Source organism: Centruroides sculpturatus, unplaced genomic scaffold (assembly GCF_000671375.1).
Source record: "Centruroides sculpturatus isolate CEXI.00-Female unplaced genomic scaffold, Cexi_2.0 scaffold327, whole genome shotgun sequence".
NCBI lineage: Eukaryota > Metazoa > Arthropoda > Arachnida > Scorpiones > Buthidae > Centruroides > Centruroides sculpturatus.
The window spans coordinates 203,466-226,492 of record NW_019384493.1 but is presented as its reverse complement, the minus strand read 5'-3'; the positions used below and the strand labels follow the sequence as shown (position 1 = coordinate 226,492).

The 23,027-nt window shown below is 26.1% G+C and overlaps 1 protein-coding gene across 1 annotated transcript; it reads left to right on the top strand.

Moving 5' to 3' along the window:
• The first annotated feature begins 232 nt into the window (after positions 1–232).
• LOC111621838 (RE1-silencing transcription factor A-like) lies at positions 233–13,964 on the top strand. The gene is made up of 7 exons (XM_023364101.1): positions 233–252; positions 740–1,095; positions 1,215–1,427; positions 4,026–4,098; positions 4,319–4,521; positions 7,654–7,905; positions 11,360–13,964. Exons 1-7 carry the CDS (start codon positions 233–235, stop codon positions 13,123–13,125), a joined length of 2,883 nt encoding a protein of 960 aa, XP_023219869.1. The 3' UTR covers positions 13,126–13,964.
• Positions 13,965–23,027: the final 9,063 nt, after the last annotated feature.

Below are 23,027 nucleotides of genomic sequence, written 5' to 3'. Positions count from 1 at the left end.
GTGATAGCGGATGATCTCATTTATGAATATATCAAATAAATAATTTTTCAATACAAAGCAGTGTCAAATAACTCATCAGTCAAAATGGTGCCAAGTTTTCTATACTTTAATATCTAAATATTTATTTTAAAAAATTTTTTCTCAGTCTCACTTGAATTTCTTACTTATTTCTTTCTAATTAATTTTCATAGTCTGTTCAGTATAAAATTCCATATCTACTGGCACCAATAATATGTCTTTAGGTAGCAATTAGTATTAATCAATATTTTCTATGCTTATACAGTGTCAAGACAGAAAATAGTACAAGTTCATGTTTTTGTAAATATTTTTAAAAAAAAAATTAAAGAGAAATGATGGAATGGAACATTTAAAGAAAGGATTTAATTTAGGAAGTAAAAATCTAATTTTGGAAAATCTTTTTGTCTAAATATTGATTTGTATAATTGTAATTTTGAAGTGTTCAGATTAATGCTGAATTCTATCAAATTCAACATTAATTAAAATATAACATTGAAGTGTTTTCATCTTGTTAATTTTGATAGACTATAATCAATATTTTATATTATAATTCATACATTTCATATTATAAGTTGTTATTCTTTTGAATTTATGTATGTATCCAAAGTTTTACACTTTCAAAAATTCAAAATAGAATTTTATTGTTTATCATTGTGATAAAGGATTTTGAATTAATTGTGACAATAAGTCAGAAAGCTATAATTTTTTTTCTTTTTTGCAGTATATCAGAAACAGAAAATGATCCCGTTACAAGTATCAGCTTTACTTCAGCTTTACTTTCACAACAGAGTATCATTCCATCATCTGTAGCAAACATAACTCTTTCTGATATCTGTGAAGATGGAAACTTACAATCTTCTGCTGACAATTTTTCAGCTACAAGTAATACTCTATTTGATTCTTCAGAATCACCTAACTTTTTCATTAGTACTAATCAGTTAAATGTAAGTGAAGTAAATACTGCACCTGCAGAAAATGTAGAAACAATTGTTTCAGTAGTCAACGATTCGCAATCAACATTGAATAGAAATGAGACTGTTGCTTCAAATAATGCATCTAATATAAAGTATGTGCAATGTGAGTATCATCATAAAAATTTTACTATGAAAAGTTTTTCAAATTTTAATTTTTTTAACAATTTCTGAAAAAATACTTATGTCAGAAATATATATATATATTTTTAATTTTATTATTAGTGAAAACAAATGGAGTTCGTAGATTTAAATGTGATTTTGGAGAATGTAATTATACAACTTCATATAAAAAAGATTTGGAAAGACATTTTAGAATTCATACGGGTGAGAAACCTTATAAATGCCAACAATGTGGGAAAATGTTCAATCGCTCTGATAAGATGAAACAACATGAAAGATGGCATAATGGTGACAAGCCATATCAGTGCAGATTATGTAAGTATAGAATTTTAAAACATTGTTTTAAAAATTTATTCATTTTATAATTAAATAATAACTATTAATAATTAGGCTATTAATTTTTCTTGAATTTTTGTTGATAAATTACAGCTAAGTATGATCATCATTTATATATATAATTTTATATATATTTTAAAAAATTAAATTGAAAATAATATATTTAATTTCTATGTGGATATATGTATAAAATTGTTTATGATAATCCTACAAGTTTTATTTGGTTAAGGTTCATTATACTTGATGATTCGACAGCATTTATTGGAAAGTTTCAAATTTTATATCTTTATAAAAGGATGTAGTAATGTTATCTTTACATAAAGAAAATCTTAGTTACAACTTCAATTATATTCTTCCTTATCTAAAATATATTAGAATTGAAGAACATTGTCTATTGCAAATTAGATTGGGCTGCAATTTGAAAAAATTGTAGACCTATAAATTTCCACTGTCGTTCTGTCTTTTCTTAATATCAAGAATGGAGTTAGATAAATGAAAGACAAGACCAGATATGGAAACTTTAGGGGCAGGAGGTTTCAATCAACTGTATATGAACTTCTGATGCAAATTGAAAGTCACATTATTTCAATTTGAAACTTTCCCTTGAAAGCAGTTAATAGATGATTGACGTGATTCTATTGTTAAAGGAAAAGTATGATGTACAGGGCAAGACACTACTAATTTGAGATGGAGAGCCTATATTTTAAATTAAATAAATTAAAAATGTGATTAAAAATTGCAGCCCGTCATTATGATGATGTCACCATAAATAATTGCTCATTTTATTTGAAATATTTTAATGTAGTATAACATTGTTTAGATCTAATAAAATTACCTTTTTATAATAACTTGTCTTTCAGAACATAAAACCAAAAATTAAAGTTGATTAGGTAAATTATGTACAATCCAAATTGTAAATTATGTAATCAAGATTTTCATACTGGACAAAAATATTAATTATGTGAACTTCTTTATTTATGTTCTATGATAATTATTCTAAACATAATCAATCAATTTTAAATTTTGTGTTCTATATTGCTCATTCGTATTTATTGCAAACTGAGAATGGCTGAAAATGTTATTAAATAAAGAATAATTTTGGTTTCCTGAACTTAGGTTTGGTTTTTTAAGTACCAATGATCTTCACTTTTATAATTGTGCAGCCTCTACCAATAATAATAAATATAATGCATTTCATAGTAAAAGTAATAAAAATCAATGTGAATTTATAAATTATGTGCATGTCAATTATAAATCAGTTTTGAAAAATAGATACATCTTCATATGTAAAAGATTTATTTATATTGTATATAAATAAGCATATATGCTATACATAGGATATAAAAGGGGACAGGCACGATGAGTAAGTGTGGAAGTTATTATTGGTGTCTGTGTGTGCACTCCGAACGTCTACCTCCCGCTAAGATTCCGTCAACCAACACTTNAACTTCTGATGCAAATTGAAAGTCACATTATTTCAATTTGAAACTTTCCCTTGAAAGCAGTTAATAGATGATTGACGTGATTCTATTGTTAAAGGAAAAGTATGATGTACAGGGCAAGACACTACTAATTTGAGATGGAGAGCCTATATTTTAAATTAAATAAATTAAAAATGTGATTAAAAATTGCAGCCCGTCATTATGATGATGTCACCATAAATAATTGCTCATTTTATTTGAAATATTTTAATGTAGTATAACATTGTTTAGATCTAATAAAATTACCTTTTTATAATAACTTGTCTTTCAGAACATAAAACCAAAAATTAAAGTTGATTAGGTAAATTATGTACAATCCAAATTGTAAATTATGTAATCAAGATTTTCATACTGGACAAAAATATTAATTATGTGAACTTCTTTATTTATGTTCTATGATAATTATTCTAAACATAATCAATCAATTTTAAATTTTGTGTTCTATATTGCTCATTCATATTTATTGCAAACTGAGAATGGCTGAAAATGTTATTAAATAAAGAATAATTTTGGTTTCCTGAACTTAGGTTTGGTTTTTTAAGTACCAATGATCTTCACTTTTATAATTGTGCAGCCTCTACCAATAATAATAAATATAATGCATTTCATAGTAAAAGTAATAAAAATCAATGTGAATTTATAAATTATGTGCATGTCAATTATAAATCAGTTTTGAAAAATAGATACATCTTCATATGTAAAAGATTTATTTATATTGTATATAAATAAGCATATATGCTATACATAGAAATTTATTTATATTGTTTGCAAAACAAAATTAAAAATATCAAATATTAAAAAATTCATACTAGTTAATTCATGTTTGTTTTTTAATATTTTAAATATAGTCAGATTTAAAATATTAATAAATTGTCTTTAACTTTGGAGACTATTTCAAATTATAGTGTGGTGTGAAATTTCACACATTTTGTGACAAGTTTGCAAAAATTTTTTAACATATATTAATTTTATAAAATATTATATAATTATTTTAATTTACTTATATTATTCATATTCTTTTATATTTCATAGTGACAGATAATTAAAAGTTAGAGAAATCTGAAAGTAAAATGATTTTTAATATTAATTTTAAAAGGTTCCTATGCAACAGGAGATAAGAGTAGTTTAAGAAAACATATAAGAATTCATACTGATGAAAGACCTTTCAAGTGAGTTAATTTTATATTTCATTGAGACTTCATTTCAATTAATATTTGTAAAATAAGTAAATTTTTATTTTGACAAAATTTTGAATAACATATATGAAAATGAAAATAAAAATATGATGCAGTATAACTAAGAATATTGAAAACTTATGAAATTTAATATAAAATATGCTTAAACAAATTTTTAAAGAAAATTACAATTAATATATTTAAAATGTTTCAGATGCCAGATATGTCCTTATGCCAGTCGTAATTCTAGCCAATTAGTTGTCCACCTGCGTACTCATACTGGTGATGCACCATATCAATGCAGTGTCTGTGGTACTAAATTTAAGATTAATTCAGATTTGAAACGTCATATGCGTATACATAGTGGAGAAAAACCATTTGCTTGTCCTTTATGTAATTATTGTTGTTCCATAAAAGGTAAATTCTAATTTTAATTATTATACAATTTTGGAATAATTAGATTTTTAATTTATAAAATTTACACAGACGTCTGTGTAAATTTTATAAATTGAAGACAAACTCAATTGAAACAGTCACTTTTTTGTTTACTTTTATATTACAGAATACACTCCATGATAACCAGACTTTACCTTTTAAAAAGAGGCTACTTATTCACCAAAATTTAAAAATTTCCTTAAAACATTAAAAATTAAATCTTTTCTAAAATCAGAATGGAAACAAACACAGACAGGTGTTTGTTTCCATTCTGATTTCTTAATTTTCTTATCCATACTGCATTGGGACCATGCTATTGTGTTCAATTTTAATTAATTTAATTGAATTTTGTTAAATTCATATTTTTTAACATACTTAAATCATTATCAGTTATGATTATTTATTCTATTTTTATTTTATTTACTTAATTAACAAAAATATTTATTGAGAAAAAATGGTATAATTAGCAAAAAGAAAAATATATTAAACTTTTAAAACAAAATATTAATATTTTCTAATTTTATTAATTATTCATATTTAATATATTATAATATATAAATAAGATAGTTTTACAATATCTACTTAATTAATAATCTAAAAAACATTTAAAACTGAATATGATTTTATGCTTATCTTTATTTTTAAATTTTTAAACCAGCTCAGAGTTCTTAAAATATTTTATTTCAGACTTTACTGTTTTATCAGAAATAAATAAATTTGTACAATAATAGCAAATAAAGGTAATTTTTCAGATAACTAACAATGAATTTTTCCATTCAGTTTTTGTGGGGCGTTCACAATCATCATTTCTCAGATGAGAAGTAAATATAATAAATTAATCCAAATCTATAAAGATAAAAGAAAATAAAATGTATAATTTAACACATTTATAACATAGTTTTTTTTGTTTTTCCTCCAGAAATCTATATATGATTTGTTAGAATTTGTGTATTTAAAATTGCCTGTAGAGTATAATTTATGGTGAGTTAGATTATAAAATTGATTTTTTTTTATTATGTCTATAGATCAGCGTTTCTCAAAGTGGGCGATAACGCCGCCTTGTGGGCGCTGGAGGCTTTCAGGGGGGCAGTAGAAGGCTCAAAGAGAATTGGGGGGCGTTAAGGAAATATAGAGGGGCGACGGCAGACAAATTCTATATATAAAAATTCGACGGAATATATATAAAATGTTGACATTTTATATATTTTTTATTTTTTATTGAAGGTCACAACTTGAATATTTCTAACACATTGACTTTTATTTTAGCTCAGCGTTTCTCAAAGTAAGCAATAACGCCCCCTTCTGGCGCGATGAATAGATCTATGATAGAGGCAGGGTATTGAACGGTGACCAAAGGCAAAATTGGGGCTGATAAGAGGAAACATTGCGTTTAATGGTTTCCAGATGATGAGAACAATGTACAGTAAGTGCACAAAGTGTGAGATTCATAGAAAAGTTTTCCTAAGAATATTTCCAATCCTTTTCTCACACAAGAGAGAATGGGTTAGGGGGCGTTGGGTATAACTTTATGGAACAAAGGGGGCGGTGGATCGAAAAAGTTTGAGAATCACTGCTATAGATGGTATGTGATTGTTAAATATGTTTTATAATTTTACCTGCTATGCACTGTTTGTGACACACACTAAAAGAAGTGGTTTTTGAACATGCTCTTGGAATAACAATTGCAAATATGTGAATTATTTATGCCAAGGCTAATAAAAAAAAACAAATAGATATACAATAGTTTCAAAAGGAATGATTTCCACTCTTCAAGTTAGAAATCAGAGTTTTACTCAATAACAATCCATAGTTAATAGATTATCAAAATCTTTGCATGAACTTGGTAAATATTTTTCAATGAAAGTTAAATGTTAATTTTATTGGAAAATTTTTGATTTTTCAATTTTTTGTTCTTTTCAATAAATCATTTATATTATAATAAATTTTATTTTTTACCACATAAATGGATTCAATACACATAACTTCATATATCATTTCTATCATCAAAAGAAATTTTTATGTTTCAAAAATGTTACAAAATGGTAATGATGCTTTATGTATGGCCACATACTAAAGATAAACTTCTACTATAAAAGTTAGTCCAGCTAAGTAGCATTACATTTTATTGTTGTATGTATGCCACTGGTTGGAATACAATAGCTAATGTAGAAGATGCAAATGCACTACTAGTGGTACACAACATTGTAAACATGTTAATGTAGTAATTATTATTTTAAAAATACATTTTTATAGAAAAATATTAATTATATGACAAATTTGTCAATTGTAATGTATCTTTTTTTGCAAATAAAATAAAATCTTAAATGAAAATTAATCAAATGATATAAGTATTGAATTATACATGAAATTGTTTATTTCTAAATTCTACAAATTAATTTTCTGAATTTCTTTAAATACAGCAATCTTTCTGTGTAATAAATAAAATAGGATCATAATAGATTGAAAGCACATATATTATTACATTCCAAATATATATTTTATAAATTATTTTAAATCATAAATATTCATTTAATAATGTAACATATATTACAGCAGTAATATATAATTAATATCAACTTTTTGAAAATATTTGTCATTTATTTAATGATTATTATATAATAGAACTTATACAGTGGTACCTCAGGTTACGAACACCCCATCATACGAAATTTTCAGGATACGACATGAAATTCGAACATATTTTTGCTCCACGATACGAACAAAAACTCACCATATGACGTTTCATTAGTTCACATTTTTCATTTGTTTTTCTTACTACAGTTATTTTTTTTTAATGTATTACTTGGCTTTAATTTGAGTATGTTTTTCGCGTTGGAACGAATTATTTGGTTTTACATGTAATCATATGGGAAAAGATGATCCACCTTACGACATTTTCATGATACAATCTCAGTTTCAGAACGGATTAATTTCGTATCCTGAGGTACCACTGTACAAAGAATAACTTATTCAGGTTATTGAAATTGTTTTTATAATTATTGAATACAAAGATATTAAATAATAAATTTGACAGAGAACAAGTATTTTATACTGTTATCAATTTGAGACTTGTGTTTGTTTTCTAATGCTTAAAAATGTATCTAAAATTTTCAGGTAATCTTAAAACTCATATCCGCTTAAACCATTCAGCTGATAACCAACTTCATTGTCCTTTGTGTGATTTTGTGTCATCATCTCGTAAAATGTTACTGGAACATAAACGTTCTCATGCTGCAAAACCACTTCATTGTTCACAATGTGTATATACTGCTACTTCTCCCTCTGCATTGAAGAATCATCAGCGTGTACATAGTGAAGAAAAACCATTTAAGTGTGATTACTGTGCCTATTCATCTCGACAACCTTGTGAGTATTTATCCATTTAATATTTCTAATGTATATAAATGATAAAGTAAAATATTGCAGATTTTATAATTTAAAAATTGAAAATTAAAACAATCTATAATTTTTTCATTAAAATTTTAATATTAATTTAACTACTTAATTGCAAAAAATAATTATTATTATTGAACCAAAATACAAGTCTAGTTTAGAGAATAAGTTAAGATCATGCAAAATATGTACAAATTACTTATTATATGATCAGTTTTGTATCAAAATTGGTAATTAATTATACATTATATCACTGGCAAAATAAATTTCTTATCATATTTTGTCATTATCACATACAAGTCAGTTACAATGTTTGTTGAAACATTATCAACAGAATTAATATATAGGTGTCTAACATAAATAAATAAATGCTACACTATCTACATATTACATCATTTTCAGAGTTAATAAGTTTAAGGAAACATATACCAGTATTCTTACATCTTTATTTTACAAAGTATTCAAGGCTATGCTCAATGAGCAAAGAATGTCTCTTCCCAATTTAAAAATGAAAAATACCCCATTTTTTTCATCCATTTTCAATTCCACAGCTACGTAATATATTTTTTGAAATTGGTCAATATGATCTGCACCATACCGTATATGACAACAATTTATCACACTACTTAGGGTTAATATTTTTTGTGTCGTGTGTGTTATAAAAGGGATCTTATATAATTTTTAAAATTATATCTGCTTGGCCTCTTCATCCTTTGGTGAACAAACATTCCCATCCAACCTATTTTTTTAGAAAAGGCTTTTGCTAAGAAAATCACTGTGCTAGTTCCTAGCTCCAATCTTGTTGTTTCTTCTGCTCTTGAGGCAAAATCTCTTATAACTAGTATTATTGAGCTACTCTTCCAGATCTGTACCTTTTTTACAAAATAGATGTGGTCTTAGAAGGGGTAACATACAAATTTCTATGCATTTTATGCATAGAAATTTGTATGTTACCCCTTCCATGTCTGTGGTACGTGGATGATGTGTTGCTAATGTGGAATGGCTCAGAGGATGAGTTACTACAATTTATACAATTCTTGTCGACCATTTTCCCTGACCATTTCATTTACTAAAGGGGAAGAAAAAGATAAAAAGATCTCTTTCTTGGATTTACTTGTATACAGATCTCACATTGGACCTTTCTTTTTCCATTTTTCACAAATTTGTTGAACTGTCTTACATTATCTCTTCTACTGCCTTCCAGGCAGTAGAAGAGATAATGCCAGATACTGTACAAAAATTTGGTCATTACAGTGCTTATATATAGGGCTTTTTTTTGTACCCATCTTCCTAGCTGTGTGTGGATGAAGAGCTTGCCCACATAAAATTAGCAGTGTGCAGGACTGGATATTTTTTCACCAAGTTTAATTATTTAATCAATCAGGTAAAAAATATGTTGTTTTCACAATCCACTATTTTGTAAAAAGAAACTGGTCTTTGTGTCACCAGTCATCCTGTACCTAGGCTCCCCTTACATATATATTAAACCTTTATAAAATTTGGTTATATACTACCACTGGTTTCCCAGCCCACATCACTTAGAATACTTTGTAATGATAGAGATGGGGTTACATGTTTTGAAAAGTCTGGAGTTTACGCTATAACTTTTCAAAATCCACTAACTGGGTCAAATTTATTATATATAGGTGCCATTACCAGAATGCTCTGTGTCTATCTAGCAGAACATTGTGAAGATATTACACATGGGAGATGTTCAACAGAGCTAGCCAAAAAAGTGATGAATATAAATTTGATCCTCTTTAGTCACAAGTTTTGCTGGTAAAACACTGTGGGGATAGGAGAATCTTGTTCATTTGGGAGTCTTTGTTTATTACATCAATGTTCCCATGCAACTCTCCCACACTTGATATTCTGGAGCTATGGGTTGCACTGTTCAACTTGCTAAAATTATAGGTCAAGCAGTTGACAAGAACATACTGATGACAAGGGAGCTCCAGTCTTTGTTTTGTTTAAATTTTCTTTATATTCTTATTAATTATTTCTGTGTATATAAATTGTTATTTTTGTTAACCATTGCCATTGTATATTATATTTATTTTGTAATGGCATATATTTTTGTATTTTTAAATTTTTATGTTCTATGCTTGTTTGTGAAGAGCAATTTGAAAATGTGTTCTATCTCTAGATTTATAACGTTCCATCAGCCATATTACCTGAAGAAGATGGTTATATACTGTTGAAAGTGCTCATACTTGTTAATTAAATGTATTTACCAGTAATGCCAATACAGTTTTTATATTTTCATTTATTTTTCATATTTGATATAAATAGACACTTTGCTCACTTCCTTTTGGCAATTTAATTACAATAGATTTTAAAATGAATTCAAATTAAAGTATTAAAATTGATAATATTAAAAATTACAATTAAATTATATAAAAAGCTTTGTTGATCTCATTTCTGTTAAACTATAAATTCAAATAAACTTAATATTGGTATATTTTACAGCCTCTTGCATTTTGTGTATATTTGCTTTTGTGTTTTCAAATTAATATTTTATGGCAATTGTACTAAGTTTTTTTAGCAAAGTTATTAAGTTTTTTTTATTTTTATGCAATAAAATTTTTATTTATTATGGTTTCATCTTAAGTTTTCTATTTTTAATTTTTATATTGTTATTTTGAATTTATTCTTAACTAATTGAGTTTCTATTAATTATAGAAACTAAAAAGTATACAAATAAAATATTGTTTTACACATTGTAATTAAATGATTTATTGTAATTAAAAAATACTTAATTTTAATTTTTGAATTATAATGTAACAAACTGTTTAATAATAATAATAAGTGATAAGATAAATAAATTAAATTTTAATTTTTTTCTACCTTTCTTATATTTTATAACTTTTTGTTGATGTTTTAAAGAAGTGTGTGTTAATGAATTTTCTTTTTTTTTTATTCATTTATTTATTTATTTTGACAAATATATTAACTTGAGAATAATTTTTCCATAAAAATCTTCTTAATCATTATTTATATTTTTAGTATTAAATTTTCTTATATTCTATATTGAAGCTTTTATTATTGATAATTGCTTATTAAAATTTTGGATTGACATTTCACTATGGTAACAGTCCATAGCTTAAAAATTTGATGTTAAAACCTTGATCTTCCTTAGCAAAAGATGCCATTCTCCTAGAAAAATTCAATATAATTTTCCCAACATTCCAAATTAAAAAATTGTTGTTATCATTAAAAAGTAAAACCATGATTAAAAACAAGAATTGAATTTTTAACCAAGTTTCAAATAAAATGATTTCTAAAATGTTTTATCATAAACAAATTTTGGATTAATTTTAAAAGTAAAGTTAGAGTGAGCTGGTTGATTCTATTAATAGCAAGTTATGATAATAGTTTTCTGTGATTCCTTATTACAATGATATTTGATTTTGAATTTATTTTATAGGTAATGTTAGAACTCATCAGAAAAAATATCATCCTGAAAAACTTGCAGATAATAAGAAAAAAAATGGTGATAAGGAAGGAGAGGATTCCAGTGATCAATCAGTTACAGACAAATCAAGAACTCGAAGAGTAACATGTAAAAAGACATTTCATTGTACTTTATGTGATAGTTCATTTGTTCGTGAAGAATCTTTACGTGCTCATTTACGTCAGCATAGAGAGAATACTTCAGAACCTGTAGCTCTTGCTATGCTTGAACTTCATCAGCCAGTTGAATCTTCTCCAGCTATACAGCAACAGTTATTAGAAACAAAAAATGATAATGCCAATGATTCTACCATTATTAATTCTTCATTTGATGCAAGATCTACATCTAATCAATTTACAACTCCAGCAACAACTGCAGTATTAGATAAAAGTAATGTACCTGTTTCCATTTGTCTGACAGATAATAATTTAGCAGTATCTTCATCATCTATTTCAGAGTCATTAAACTCCGTATCAATTTCTTCAGCTTCAAATTCAATATTAACTAATGAAAATTTATTTACTCTAAATAATATGGAATCTACTCAGAAAGATAACACTACTTTCTCTGATATTAATAGAAATGCATTAATTTCAACTAATCAATCTAATATGAAAGATGTTCAAATTATTGGAAATGTAACTAATAACATTTCAGAAGCATCAACAGAAGGATCTTCCATTTCATATAATAACATTAGATTAAATAATCAATATGAATTAAGCACTAACAGTCAAACAGTATCTAGGACAGAAGCAGCTGCAACAATGCTGGCACGCATGCAAAATCATAAAAATTTGGCTCAAGAAGACAACATTCACAATGCAACTGTTGCTAATAATAATCTCTCTATTAATACATCAACAGCACCACCATCACAATCTCAAACAGTTTCATGGGTTTCACCTACAGTAGTTGCTACAGCAATTCAAAATAATACAACAACAAATGTTGATAGTATCAAACCAACTCCAGTGGAAAGTACACAGTTATTATATCAGTTTCAAAATGGTCTTAGTCTCATAACTATTCCTTTTATATCTGTTAACAGACCAAATGTAGTGTCTGATCAATCATCAGGAGAAGTTGTAGCAGCACAATCATCCAGTACTTCTAATTCAGCATTGTCTATTCAGCAGCCTGCAACATTTCTCAACCCACAGCCAGCAGTTGTGCAAGTATCAAATATACAGCCTAGCTTTCAATACATACTACAACCATCATCAGATAATCAAGGAAACTCAATACGTTTAGAATTAGCAGGTTTGCAATTAAATGGAAATAACAATATTATTACTTCAGATTCAACTAACTCAACTTCTGTAGCACAAACTCTCCCATCACCTGGATTATTAACATTTGGATCAACTGAATCAACTTTAATTTTGGGAAGCAACACAAATTCAGAAAATCATAGGTTTTTCAGTAATTTAAGCCTTCAAGTAGCCGGAGATGGTTCTGTAGGAAATACAGTGATACCTGCAGTTAACTCTCAAACAGCCTATCCACAATTAGTGTTAGGCCCAGTGAACACTGGAATTGATAATATTACAAGGGGTGCTGTTCAAGAATCTCAGTTAAATAATGTAATATATCCTATAATAACACCTCAGCCTCAATCAGAGTCAAACTCTATTGTTAATAAACCACTTGTTGTGACAGATTCAATGGTGTCAACATCTTTGCCATTGAATCAAGTTATTCCATCAGCTATGCAAAATCAGGGTTCATCTCAGTAACAAATTTTAATATCGTAAAAATAGTTAATAATAATATTTTGTTTTGATTATTTTAAAATATTTTAAATAAGTTTATACAAACTTTATTGACACAGTTTTAATTTATTATTATTTAGAGAATAACAATGCCAGAAAAATACAGATTTGAATACTTTTATTTATTTCTGAAAATTGAATGATAAAAACAATAAAATAGTATGAAAAATATAATTTAGAAAATTTTTAAGAATTAGAATTGCTATTTACTGGCACTCTATATTATGATGAATACTGTTTAGAAAATGCACTAATATATTAGTGCAATTTTTAAATAGTATTTATATTCTTTTTTTACTTTCTTGAAACCATGTTGGTGATTTTTATCATTTTTGAACACTATATAGTTCATACCCACAACACAAGGCAATCTTCATTGTAAATTTATTCAATTTTTAGTTGATACATGTACCTGTTTTTTTTTTTTTTTGTACATGTTTCAGGCTTGTGTAGACCCCTCCTCAGCCAACTTAAGAAAAAATTTCAAAAATGTTCGAAGACCCTCTATAATTTTCCTTAACTGATGATCGATTTAAAATTTTTCTAGTTATTCAATAAGGTAAATATTAGTTATCTTGTTTAATCAAAAATTCTTTAAAGATATACAAAAAACGTACCTTCGCTTTTTTATGCCACTCATTCAAAAGAGCGTCGTTTATCCGAAGGTCAGTTATCCAAAACGTCGGTTATACGAAGGAATTCCAGTATGACAAATTTAAATTTTCGCCAGTGCTGTGGCACTGTAATCTTTGGCTATGTCTTCGGCTACTCAAATATTTTACGTTTTTGATATTAAATTAACTTCTAAAGTATAATTTTTTATTGTTTTTATATTTTTCAATATATTTATTTTGTTTGTACAAAATAAAAAAATAATTTTTAACGATACAATAGTCTTTGTTAGGCTTAACATCGACGAAAATTCAATGCGAAGCAACACGCAACGGAGAAAATTTTCAACACAGGATAAATTAATATATTTTTTCGTACATAATTGGTTATCCGAACAACCCCAGTCCCAATTGATTTGGATAAACGACGCTCTACTGTACTATTCAGGTAACTTATAAAGGTTGTTTTCCAAAGTATCTCTTGGTAAATAAACTATTCACAAGCATATATTCTTTACGTAATTCTTGTTTTATTATTCCGACATTATAGAAGTACTGACAAATTTCTCGAATGCCCTTTTTCTTTGATATGGTCTCGTTGTTTATAGCCTCCCTTATTTCCATATTTTTACAGTGGATACGCCACCTTGTGACTAATTTAGTTAAGTTAGTAGTAAAATCTGTGTAAACCGGAATCACATCTTACCAAATATTTTTTCCAGTTTGGCAAGTTTCCATATTGAACAGGTTTCTTTTTAACACAAAAAATTGCTCTGTTTCAAATAATTTTTTCCTTTTAGGCAGGTTTCTGATTTATTCACTAGGGCAGGTTTGATTGTATATATTTTTTAAATTAAATATTAAAATATTTGATAGGGGTTTCAAAGAAAACTTCATAAGTTGTTAATTTTTTAGTAATAGTAATTTGTTTAGTCATGTTTTTTGCAATAGAAATTAAATTTTACTTAAAATACTTACTGAAGGAAATAATGCAATTTCTAAATATTTATTAGATGATGTAATTAATAAAATGTATAAAATTTCAATGTATAAAATGTATAGCATAGTCACTTCTTATCACGTCTTATTTAAAGATTATTTGAAAAACGTTTATTCATTTTAACAACTATCATTGTATTTGTTTAGTTTTAAAATTAAAAATTGTCCATAAATATAGTTGTAAATGGTTATGGTTGAAAAACAGAGTACAGCAATACTATGTGATAGCAATGGATGGGAAATCAGCTAATATATTTTAGAGAGATCTAAGTTAGCTAGTAAACATGGCATTTTCAATGATGATTTTTTTGTGGATTTTATTATTGGGCCGCAATTTGAAAAATTGTAGACCTATAAATTCCCACTGTCATCTACTATCCATCCTTCCTTAATCTTGAGAATGGTGTTAGATAGATGAAAGTCAAGACAAGATATGGAAAGCTTAGGGATGGGAGGCCCAGATTAACTACATACAAACTTCTGGTATAGACTGGAAGTCATGTGATTTCAATTTTAAAAATTTTCCCCAGAACGGAGTTACATAGATGACTGGCATGACTATGTTGTTGTCAGGAAAGGTATGATGTACAGGGGCAAGACAAGATATTAATAATTTGTATACAGAGCATATATTTTAAATTAAATAAATTAAAAATATGATTAAAAATTGCAGCCTGGCATTGTGATTATGTCACAATACATTTTGCTTATTATTATTATATTTTTTATTTTAATACTTTTGTTGATGATTGTATAAGTTGATGATGCTCATAATGTAAGTATGAAGATGTGTATATTGACAGATTCATTAAGGATAGGGTTATCAAAATTAGTTATGATCATTAAAAGAAAGAAGTGACTACTACTATTGTCTTTCTTCAAGATCATAATGATAGTAACATAAATGACAAATGCAAATAACAAAATAAATAAAATCAACAAAATGTCTTATTTATTAATTAAATACTGTAACTCAGTTGAATCTTTCACATTAGGAGGAATTAGTGATTCTTTATAAGACCATCATATTTTTAAATAATAGAAAAAACTATATATATATGAACTTTTATTATAATTTCATAATTATAAGTATATGAAATTTTGGCACCATATTTTTAATAAAACTGTTAGCTTTGGGAAAACAATTTGTTTTTTTTCTATTTATTTATCAATTAACCAAATTTACCCTGAAACATTTTCACTCTCATTTTGGACTGTCTATAACATATATGTAAATTGAACGAGGAAGAGCATATGGAAGTTGAAGTTAAAAACAAATATATTTGGTTTCCTAAGGCAAGTCAAACAGTTTTGTTACTGATATAAGTAGAATTTGTTTATTGTAGATATTTTGGAACATACCTATACTGATAATAATAACCAACTGATAATTTTAAGCAGATTAAGTAAATAAGACTGCAGTTAGTGAAAATTTTCACTTTATTGACTCTGACTTTACAGGATGTGTTAAAACAATTAAACATGTATAACTTAAAGGTTAATTGATTGTAACCATTATTTTTTAATTAATAGTGATTTATCTGTTGTTTGTCTGGTATTTTTTTATAGTATCATCTTTAACAATAACTGGCATATATTTGAAGCAAGAAATTCTAGCAGTTTAAACTTCTATACTATAAGTAAATAACAATCAAAATGATAAATGCTTAATTTGATGTTTAAAGTAATGATTAAGATCAATGATGATAACTGCACATTGTCAGTCATGTGCTGTGGCTAATAGCAAGAAAAAATAGCTTAATATTGATTATATTAATGATTATTATTTAATATTAATATTAAATAATAACCATAACTGAAACTAGTTACAATAAGTGATGATTTCGTAAGTGTTCTTTAACTTTTTTGTTTTGGGACATGCTATTTTTCTGATAATATTGAATGACTGATAGCTTTACTCTTGATTGCAATTTGTGGATTCTTTTGTAGAGAAAATTTTGAAGGTCAACTTTGAAAATTTTCTATAACAAATGAACAAAACTAAGTTTGATTAGTTTCATCCTTCATCAACTCTACAGTACATTAAACAAGTCAAAATACTAAGTCAACAAGTCTGGTTTTTATTTGATAAAACATTTTTTGAGAATTGTCTGTTTCAGCATCAGATCAAATCAAAAAGTAATTCTAAATTGAGCATATTGTAAAAGTTTGACTTAAACTAAACAATATTTTATTTTTATTTAGTTTGATTAATGTAATGTTTTAAATTCATTTTTTAAAGCAATCCTGAATTGCTGTAAACAAAGTTATTAAAATACAGAAATCTCTTTCCAATGTCTTTCTTAAGAGGTGTATTTGAGATCCTATATAAAAATGTTTACTACACCAAAAGTTGCTTTATTGGAACAAAAACAAACTAAATTCCAAAGTGCTTTCAGACTTCTTCAGCCTATCATTGCAATAAGGCCATAATATAACGAAGTTGCACATCGCTGATGCACCACCAAGTAGTAGTATACTGGAGATAGTGTTTTGTCTCCTTTTGAATTTAAAGCATTCTACGATGTTTATTGTAATTTAATTTTTTTTTCTTTTCTGCTCAAGTTGGTTATGTTATGGCGATATCTATCTGTGACAATGGGCTGAAAAAATCTTGAAAGCATTGGGAATTGGTATTTAGTTTGTTTTTGCTCCAGTAATGCAGTTTTTGGAGTGTTAATGAACAAATGTTATATAAAATTGATTAAAATATTATTATTATTAAATCAATAATAACTTCAGAATATTAATATTACATAATTTATATTTTTTTATATAGTTATTTTTAGAATGTGTAAGCATCCATGTTAGCTAAAAACTTTTTAAGATTGTTAAATGATCAAACTATCTATAAATGATTGTAAAAATTGTGATATATTTAGTATATAAATTAAACAATCTTTTTGAATATTTGAAAACAATCAATTCACAAAAGTAATGTTATTTTCAAAGGACTTTTGTTGGTTGATATAATAATTGATTTGTTTTGAGATCAGTAAACATTGATTTTATGAGCAACTGAATTTGTTTCTAAAAAAATCCATTTTTTAGAATTATGGTCAATGAGATAATATTTAGAAGAAATTTTACTATATTTTTATTATTTCTTTCTTTGTTTCTTTTTTTATTCCAGTATATTCAGGAATTCAATTGCACCTTGAGTACAGAATATATTGAGACATTGAGATAAAGAGGTAAGAGAGCTATCCGTTTTTTGTAGCTACGGACTTTGCTCTGTGGGAAGTAGAAGGAAGGAGAAAGCATGAGATCGAAGTGTGAAAAGAAAGGGAGAGAGAATAGTGTGAAGAGAAGGCATGGGAGGCACCATGGGTGCCTGCATTGCTTTCGTTACAATGATTTTACAGATTACATGAGAAAATACATAGCTAAGTTTGATACAAACAAGGTTACAAATGAGTATTTACAGATTCAGATAATAACAATTGGTTACATTATTAATATTTACAATACAGAAGCTGCTGTGGTATACATTTCAATGCCGAAGAATTTTACATATACAGTACTACAATTTCCATACAAACACAAGTGGTAGTAAATACAATAATCGTGCGTTACATTATTAATCCATTGGTGGCCTCGTTAGGCTGTGGGATAGTATGTTGTTGGTGGCCCTACTGCTGAAGCCGCTAGCGTTCAGGGTCTTTGTCTTGTGCACAAATTCAGTTAGACTTTTCCACAGTTTTCTGTTGTTGAAAACGTCTGGTGGATTCGGTGGCCAGTTCTGGCCTTCGGTAAGGCATTTTCCCATGAATTGGAGCCTTTTGTTGTCGTGTTTTGGGCAGTTGTAGAGGAAGTGCTCTTCAGTTGCTTCACTACAGAATATATTGGCAAACACGGATAGTCATAAATTGTATGAGTTTGTCCTATTAATGTGAAAACCATCCATTCAGGATTGTAATGAAATATATATGGCATTTTATGACATCATACCTTATGCTTTTTTTTATAGAAATATCATATACTTTTGGGCATACAATTTTACTTTGCTCCATTATATATAACAGGGAAAGTATGGTGATTGGTCAAAAAATGACTCCAAAGATTTTTATATATATTTTTGGACTTGGGATTTTGAAATATTGAGAAATGCAAAAGAAATTTAGCATTTTTTTTTTTTGTGTGGATGTTTTTGTGTGTATATGGCACAATATTCTTCACCCAGTTTGAAGCACAATAAATCCTGTGCTTTTTGTTGAAAATTCTGAAATTTTGCAGGAAGGTTTAATGATATTAGATTTTTACAGTTAATGGGTGGGGAGATAAAGGGGGTCATGTCATATCTTGAGGGATTAGACTTAATGAAGATTTTATTTATTTGTTATTTGCATTTACAATTTTTTATAAAACAAATCCCTACCCTCAAAATTCTGTTTTTTGTTATTTTATAATAATTAAAAATATGTTTTTTTTTAATAAGATATCATAACAGATGTTGCCAGGAACTCATTGCTGGATTTTTTGTATATGTAGAGAGTATCAGTTTATGATGATAAATCTAAAGAATAATTTTTTATATGCATTATATTCACTGCTAGTAGAAAAGCTCTCTCTTCTACATATATTTCTACATATATCTCTTCTATTATAACATTATTATAGAACTTTGTGTATTGAAGATGCAAATGCCTACTGAATGACAAAATTTTTCCACATTACTTCATTTCTGTTTGATAATGTAATTCAGTAAACTAATTTTGCAAGTTAACCAGTTTTTCAAGACTCCTAGACTTCAACTCAACCTTTATTGAGTACATTTTGAACAATTCATATGCATTTCAAGCTAACTTTGAGAGTTTTTGGCTCCTCCTTGGTAAATATAATTATCATAAAACAATTGTATACATTATAAAATCTGGAACAGTTTAGATTTTATACAATTCATTCGCATTCATATACACCACCAATATTCAATAGAGCTATTTTAAACAGGTCGCTGCACTAGCACGGAATTTATCATTGCTTGTTCTGTGACAAAACTGAATTTTAGTCTTTTAAATTGAAATACCTAAATAAAGGGGGCAAAATTTTCCTCCGCCCTGGGTAGCTGACACCCATGCTATGCCACTGTGGAAACTTGTTATTTTAACAGCCACTTTGACATTATATTTTGAATTTCTTCTGTTATTTTTAATTTTTAACAAATATCCAATATCATGATTCAGTTTTGCTTCATAAAAAATAATACAATCTGAGTAATCAAAAATGCATTTATACTTATTTTTATAATTATTTTAAGATAAGTAAATTTTAGGCTATGATTAAAAGTATAAATTTTTTTTGTATTATTCTAATAATTGTTATTTCTATTTCGAAAATACTACTACTATTTTTTTATGCAATTCACTTCAGACATTATTTTCACCAATTATCTTTTATTCTATGTAATCGGAGCCATTGAGAGGGGGAGAGCTAAGGATTTTGTCCCTGGCTTGGGTAAAACTTAGGTGCCCATGGTGGCTCCTATCCCCAAAAAATAATGTATACTTAATAATGTACTTTAATAATTGTAAAATGAAGTTGTTTATATGTAATCTCTTACTACATTAGAAAGTTCATTATATATTTATAATTATTTAAATAATTCATTTATTTAATATTTATTATATCATAACTCCATTTCTAGATTGAGTTATTTGATTTTTAAATGGATAAAAATTATATCCATTTTCATTTTCATATAACTGAGAAACATTGAATCTAATAATTACAAAACCTCTGCCAATATATCATGTGTAAATGTTTAAATTTATTTCAATAACATTAACAGATAGGTTGATTTATTTCAGGAGTAATGAAATAAGTAATCAGTAAATTTGGTCTTCTATTGAAATACTTCAATAGTAGATAATATATACTGATTATTTTTGTAATATTTTAAAATAAGAATTTAGTAACAGTAATTACATTTTTCTTGTTTGAAAACAAATATAATTGAATAGCTTTTCTTTCTATTTTTGTCTTCATTTTGCTACCAATTGAAACAAATGATCCATGGAACACTTCTAGAAATTGTATCAGATTAATCCATATATTTTATATTGGTAAATGAGAAAGTGTGTGAGTATATTGGTTATTGAAAATCAGTACTGTATGCAATTTAAAATGTTAGCTAGTTTATTAGCTTAATTTTATTCTCAGTTATTAGAATTATATTTACATAGCTTATTGATTGAGAAATATGAAAAAATGTGTTATCAGCAATGAATATTAAATACTGCAAATTTTATTAAAATAAATTTTAAGGAGTTCTACTTATTAAAGGAAATATAAATTCTTTCAAAAATTATTTCAATAAATCTAATGTATATATTAAATTAATTTATCAAATTCGTGCATATTAAACTTTCGTTTAATAGAATAAAGTAAATATTTTTCAAAAATTTAATCTGAATATATAATAATTTAAATTAATAATATCTGAATAAGATAAATAGTAATAAATGTTAATAACTACAGTAAATATTTACTTTTGAAATTGATTAAAATTGAAAATTTATTTAATTTTTGTATATTACTTTAATATAATATAATGTATTCAGAGAAAAGAACATTTGCATACTCATAATTTACAAATTGTTATCTCTCTTACATGATTTAATTTTTTTTTTGCATCTTATGCATTTAAATTTATAAAGATATCCGACTCTTCCTGTTTCATTGTGCAAGATCAAAAGAATCAAATATCTGAAAATGAATTATATTAATTGAAAAGTCTTCGGACTTTTATCACAAAATCAAATTTTATTGATGGCAAAATTAAATAGAATTTTGATAAAAGTTTAAAATAGATTGAATGATTCCTTCTTCTATTATTTAAATATATTTATATCAGTCTACAGAATATGAAATATTCTCAGCTACTGTTTTATTGATAAAATTGCTTATTCAATTGACTTAGCTAAATTAAAATTAAAATGTTAAAAATTCTTTATATTCAGACTGTTTAAACATTTTTCTTTATTGTAAATTATTCTCTCGCTATTGTAAATATGCTATTTTGATATAGAGTATTATTATCTTTAAATAGTTTGTTTTTAAATGGGGACACTCAAATTATCATCTGTTCAATTCATTTTTGTGTGTTCATTAAAAAATAAAATAAAATAACCGAATTTTACATTTCTGTAAATAGACAGAGGTCATGGATTGATCCAAATATCTAGAAATTGCATTTTTATGATCTGGAGTTAATAAATAATAAACTAGATATTTTCATTATTTAAACTATATATTTCTTTTTAGATTTACTATCAATTTCTCCATTTTAGAATTGAACTCAATCTTATTAAACTATATAGAATTTTTTTCTATCAATTACAGTTTTCACTTCACATTTTTATTTAACTAAGAGATGATGATATCCTTGAATCAATGTTTACATTTGAAATAATAATGAACTAACAAAACTAAGATGTCAGTATACATTAAAATAATTGTTAAATATAAATATATATGTTTTTTTCTATTTTTCAGAAATGCAATAAAGTCACAAATGTGTTTTTATTCTGATGAAATTTTTATTTAATGTAATCAATAAAATTGGAAAGTTCTTATGAATTTGTAATATATTGATTAAATTAAATCTAAATTCTCTGTATAGTCCTGAATGATTTGATTATATATTTATTTATATTTTTTTTTAAATCTTGCAAAAAACATTTTTATCTATAGGCCTACAATATGCACTCATTGTAAATAAACTGTGTCAATGAAGTTTATATAAATCTTAATATGTTTAAGTGTTAATAATGATACAAAAAAGCATTTATTTAAATTATTATTATTATTATATCTATAAATATTTTTAGTTATATTTGATGATGGAAAATTCTATATGTTTACTGTGTAAATAGCATTATTATTTTTATTATTATATTGCTCATTGAATGACCAGGATGAAATGATCAAAATCATATCATTTAAACTTATTCAAATCTAGTAATTGTTGTTTTCAAAATCTTCAAATATTTAATGTGATGTAAAATAAACTATGTACATTATTGTTTGTTGATTGGCAAGCTATTATATATATTTTGTCATATAACAGATTAATGTAATTCAATATAATATGAATTTAAGTATAATTTTTCCCTGAATCTTGCATTTAACTTTTCCTTTTCTATGTACTAGCATGAAGTTTATTAATTGCTAACCTGTTTTAATTTTTTTTTAAATAAATAATTTTGTAAGAAAAAATATATATATATTTGTGGATTTTATTATTGGGCCGCAATT

What these genes read in the sequence shown, in the direction of transcription:
- LOC111621838 (XM_023364101.1), top strand. Translation starts at nt 233, where the DNA reads ATGTCTTTAGGTAGCAATTA. An exon ending in GCCATATCAGTGCAGATTAT is followed by an intron (nt 1,428 to 4,025) that starts GTAAGTATAGAA and finishes TAATTTTAAAAG; the next exon opens with GTTCCTATGCAACAGGAGAT. An exon ending in CTATTCATCTCGACAACCTT is followed by an intron (nt 7,906 to 11,359) that starts GTGAGTATTTAT and finishes TTTATTTTATAG; the next exon opens with GTAATGTTAGAACTCATCAG.